Raw genomic sequence first — 5207 nt, forward strand, 5'->3', positions numbered from 1 at the left:
TAAGCGAGGATAAAAAAAAAAAAATCACACTGTATACACAGCACAAACCCAAGTATTTAAAATGCACGGCTTATGGTAACAGTCTGTGGGAAATAAGCAAGTAAATGCCATTTTTCTTTTCTAATTTCCAAATTTTCTTACTGATTATATATATGACTATAATGAAAAGGCAACTTTACCTTTAAAATGTTTGCTACTGGGCAAGCTAAGTTCAAAAAAGTAGCAGTTTGGTTTGCTATTGACGGGGAAGATACCCTGGATTTATGTATTTTGAAGCATACTACTCATCATAGAAAAATTGTAAAATGCAGAAAATGTAAAGATAGAAACTTAAATTACCACAATCCAACCACCCAGCGATATTTAGTTGTTCTTTTAACAGAATTCAGCTTGAGCTATTTAGAAACAATAATCCCTCCCTTCCATTCTAGTGAGAACACCGACATCACTTGTTTAGCAGAGGTTTCCTGTGAGCCTATTACGTGCTGGGCCTGCTCTGTAAGGCGTGGGTCTCCAGGCAGAGAGACTGAAGGACAGTTGCTGATCTTTGCCTGGCATGCTTTCTCACCTCACGTGGTGTTAGCAGTTTAGTAACTTGGATGTCCTCTGGGAAGTCAGCCCTTTCCCATTCATAGTACAAGCAGTTTGTCTAGCAGTCCCTTGCCTACCCAACAAAGGAGGGATCCAGGCTTAAGTCCACCAATGGATTCAATATCTAGAGCCACAGAGATTCACTAATTTGAGACAATAAATGTCAAGTGCAGGATATGTGTTAAAAACATTGAGAAGAGATGTGGACTCTGTCACACTGAGCATTTGTAATTAAATAAAAGATGTTATAAGTCCCCTAGGAAGGAGGCTGTGACAATGAGTGGGTTGCTAGATGGGTCTAGTAGACAGTGGCCATGCTCCACCATCCTCCTCCCTGAGCTATGCTCAGCTCTCTAAGGAAGGAGAGACATCTCCAACATGCTTAGTTCTAGCACAAGAAAAGGGCCCAAACACACACCTGCTGGATAATTCTCCTGATGGACTTAGCAGCATGGCCATGGAGGAACTGGTGGTTCTATCAGGTTACCGGGGCTGCAGTACCTCTACTAGCCAATACCACATCCTATAACCCCCACCTCAAACACTGGGTTTCTCCCTGGTGGTCTGCTCTGTGTCACCAGCTGTGGTGCTGGTATGGTCACCACATGATTCTCACACAACCACCCTGAAGTTGTTATCTGGAAGATTCTCATGCACCACATGATTGTCTCACGACCACCTAAAGAAAGAAGTGGATGGGAGAGTGAGGACCTTTCCTAGAAAGCCTTCTGTGATGAAACACCACAAAACCAGAGCAGACATGAGGTCACTGAGCCCACCCCACCTCCTTCCTCTCCTGAGAACTAAAAAGAGCAAGGAGGGCACAGAACTGCAGCTCAGACCTGGGCAGCCTCCATGATGCAGCCGCTCCTGCTCCCGCTCCTGCTGGCCTTCCTCCTGCCCCCCAGGGCAGAGGCAGGTGAGTGACTGTCCCAGCCTCAGAGACCCAGGCCCATCCCACAGACCTCCTTCCCCTTCCAGCACATCCTGGATCCTTCTGTCTACCAGGAACATTCTGAACCCAGGTCCAGTGCTTCTGCACAACCCCCTCCCTCCCAAAGTACAGTGTTGGATGAGCTCTCATCAGGAATGCCAGGGCAGAGAGCATTCTTAGGAAGAGCTAGCGGGTACGGTCCCCTCCCTAGCCTCACCCTTGTCATCTGGAAGTGCCTGGCAGAGGGTGGAGGTCTGAAAATGAGAAAACATACAATTCTCCTAGAGAGGGCAGAGCCAGCCTGGGTTCTTTGTCTGGGATAAGACAGATCCTTCTCTCACTGTTTGGGAGAAGCCCAGAGGTCAACCAACCCAGAATTGGTGGGATCACTGTCCTCTGAACGTTGCCCTACATTTTTGCCTTTGCTAAGTCTCAAGGCACTCAGTCCCTTTCTCTAGCTCTAATTTTCTTCCCAGACCTTTGGCACCACCCCTCTTTTCAAGGATGAGCCACTGTGGTCCATCCCAACTCCTCTGCTTTCCAGAATCCCAGCAGCACTGCCCTCCAACCTTCATAGAGAGGCTGACTGAAGCCATCCCTTCATAGAGCCAGTGAACACACGACACCCACTGCATATCGGGCCCTAGGAATAGGACATGGCAACATCTAGATCCCTGCGCTTACATCCTGGCCATTAGACAGCAGCACTATCCTGGGTCTCACAGGACTCATAAAGGTCTTGGGAAACAAAGAAAAGTCAGGAGAGGAATTATCAGGAGCCTTTGGGATTTCACCATCCCTAAGGGGTGTGCTCACCTCCAACTATGTGTGGAAGAAAGTCTTATGACTGAGGCCTCCTGTTCTTCCTTTTCCAGAGGAGGAAGTTGAAGCCCCTTCCCCCATGCCTCCAACTCCAGGCCAACCCCAGGCTGGTGTTTGTCCCTGGTAGACAGAAGGATCGAGATGCCTGGCCCTTCTGCTGCCATTCAGCAGATGCCAGGTGGTGGGCTCAGTGGGTGCACACAAGCAGACAGACTTTTCCTTCAGGGGAGATCATCGGGGGACATGAGGCTGTACCCCACTCCCGTCCCTACATGGCCTTTCTTCAGTTCTGGTATCAAGAGAAACAGTACCAGTGTGGCGGTTTCCTGATACGAGAAGACTTCGTGCTGACAGCTGCTCACTGTTGGGGAAGGTGAGGAGGAGATTTCCAGGCCCTACTAGAAATACTCCACAGAAACTACTGTCTTCTTCCCAAGAAGCTTCCTGGCCTCCTGGGAACACACAATTCAGGAGGGCTTCTTAGAGAAAGAGGGCTGTAAGTCCTGTGGGGAGAGGGGAAGGTTAGGGAAGTGAGGGAAGAACAGAGTGGTCAAGCCTTCCATATTCAGAGTTGGGGGCATGCTTTGGCATAAGAACAGAAACTAAAGCAATTTCGTATATTTTCCTGGGGACAGAACTGAGCCCTGAGAACCATTGGCGCAATTACCAGAATTCCACCTCCTGGGGCCCTCCCATCCCCTCAATTTCCCCTCAGCTGCAGCCCCACCTTGCCCTGGCTGTCACCTGCTCCTCATGACTCTTGGGCTGTACCCTGTGACTTCACATTCCCACAGCCCCTCTGTGCTCTCTGTGCAGCTCCATGAATGTCACCCTGGGAGCCCACAACATCTGGAGGTGGGAGGAGACCCAGCAGTTCATCCGTGTGAGAAGACGCATTCCCCACCCAGACTATAATGATAGCACCTTGGCCAATGACATCATGCTGCTGCAGGTGAGGCAAACTGCTGCTGCTCTCTCTCTACTTGGCCCTGTTGCCCCTCCCACTGTGATGTTGTCCCTTCTTCCCTCCTGTCCATCCTGGCTGCTTGACCAGTTCCTGTACCTCAGAGGGGAAGGAAGAAGGGTCAGCCTGAGCACAGTGCCTGGGCCCAGGAGGCCACTGTCTGACCTGGACTTTCTTGCCTCTTCCCCACCAGCTGGAGAGAAAGGCCAAGTGGAATGCAGCTGTGCAGCCCATCAGGCTGCCCAGGGTCACAGGTGGAGTGATGCCAGGGATGGTGTGCAGTGTGGCAGGCTGGGGCTGGACTGCTCCACAGGGCCCATCCTCAGACACGCTGCAGGAGGTGACGCTGGCAGTGCAGAAGGACCAGGAGTGTGAATTCCACTACCACAATAGTTACATCAGGGCCACGCAGATTTGTGTGGGGGACCCAAAGCTAAAAAAGTCTTCCTTTCTGGTAAGACTATGAATCTGCCAGCTTGGCGCTCAGGAGAGGGAAGTTTGGGAAAGATCAGGAATCTGGAGACCCCAGCAGTAGGGAACCTTCACCCACTAGGCTGTGATCTTTCTCTTTGAAAGAGAAGAGGGGAGCAGCCCAAGCTAACTGGGGTCTCTATACACTCAGCACGGGATCTCTGGTGAATGGAAGGTGCAACACTCCAGCCCCCCTTCCTCCCCACTCCTCCTCGTGGGTCACTGGTATTAACAAACTGTGCTTCCTGAGGGGGCAGTCATTATAAGCAGGTGGCTCCTGAAACAGGCACCCAGTGTGGTGAAAAGGCTCATCCTCCTAAGCGTCAGCCCTATTCACCTGCCTCTGTGTCCATAAACAATGATCTTGAGGTAACAGTCCAATATACTTTTATAAGGAGAGGACCCCAGGACCTGGGGGAAGAGGACTAAGGATGGCCACTGGGGTGAGGGGAAGCAGTGACAATGTCAAGGGGCAGAGCTTGGCAACTCAGGACCCCCCAGGAGCTTGCCTCACCTCCCCAGGAGGACTGTGCAAGTTCACCTTCTTAGGGAGGGGGCTTGAGTTGGCAGGGAGGGCAAGACCAGGACAGCACCAGCTCAGTCTTCCTACTCTATTCACAGGGTGACTCCGGGGGCCCTCTGGTGTGTAACAATGTGGCCCAGGGCATTGTCTCCTATGGGATGGAGGATGGGAGGCCTCCAGTAGCCTACACCAAGGTCGCAAGTTTCCTACCCTGGATAGAAGAAACCATGAGAAGCCTCCATCTGCAGGAAGCAGACTAAGCCCCTCTGTGAATGACCAAGTTCTCTGGATCTCAGTCCAGATTTACACTGGGGGAGGTGCCAGTAACTGAATAAATGTGCCCCAGCTCAGCAGGAAGATGGGTTTCTTGTTTATTGACCCTCACTCACAGGCACCAACTCTGTGCTAGGCAGGCCAGTCGCACAGTTCTGCTGCTTTCTGCTTTGGCCTCTTCCGTTTCCCTTCACCACCTCCAACACCCCAGGCAAAGCTGTGGCCCACCTTCTTCTTATTCACACTCCAGGGCCTGCCCTTCTGCCAGGGCTGAAGCTTACCACTGTCAGGAAAGAACAGACCACTCTGGTCCTGGGCTCATGGTGACCTTCTTACCTCCTACCTCTGTGTTGTATGACCGAGAAGCAGGCACAGCCCAGGGCGTCGGCAAAGACACAGGGGCCCATCCCACTGAGGCTCCCCATCCCTCCCTGTCCTCTTCTAAGCTCATGGTCCAGCTTAGCCTCCAGCCTCCCAGCTGCCCCTTCTCTGTAACTTCTGAGAACTCCTAGAGTTCACCAATTCCTGTCCTCTCCAGACCACTGATCTGAGCTGACCCCTCCCTCATATCCCCCCTCCTAAGATATTCACAGACTCATGTTTCCGTCAGGCTCTCACCACTGGGATGC

The 5207-nt window shown here is 51.7% G+C and overlaps 1 protein-coding gene across 1 annotated transcript; it reads left to right on the plus strand.

The window, feature by feature from the left end:
- Window positions 1-1441: 1441 nt before the first annotated feature.
- LOC128588402 (granzyme B-like) lies at window positions 1442-4647 on the plus strand. The gene is made up of 5 exons (XM_053595176.1): window positions 1442-1510; window positions 2573-2720; window positions 3164-3299; window positions 3505-3765; window positions 4404-4647. The coding sequence occupies exons 1-5, from the start codon at window positions 1447-1449 to the stop codon at window positions 4563-4565; spliced, it is 771 nt and encodes a 256-aa protein (XP_053451151.1). The 5' UTR covers window positions 1442-1446; the 3' UTR covers window positions 4566-4647.
- Window positions 4648-5207: the final 560 nt, after the last annotated feature.

This window comes from Nycticebus coucang, chromosome 6, assembly GCF_027406575.1.
Source record: "Nycticebus coucang isolate mNycCou1 chromosome 6, mNycCou1.pri, whole genome shotgun sequence".
Lineage (NCBI taxonomy): Eukaryota > Metazoa > Chordata > Mammalia > Primates > Lorisidae > Nycticebus > Nycticebus coucang.

Excerpts from the sequence above, each read along its gene's own strand:
- LOC128588402 (XM_053595176.1), top strand. The coding sequence starts at position 1,447 with ATGATGCAGCCGCTCCTGCTCCCGCTCCTGCTGGCCTTCCTCCTGCCC. Across the intron at positions 1,511-2,572 it reads GCCCCCCAGGGCAGAGGCAG|GGGAGATCATCGGGGGACAT; the intron begins GTGAGTGACTGT and ends CTTTTCCTTCAG. Across the intron at positions 3,766-4,403 it reads TAAAAAAGTCTTCCTTTCTG|GGTGACTCCGGGGGCCCTCT; the intron begins GTAAGACTATGA and ends CTCTATTCACAG.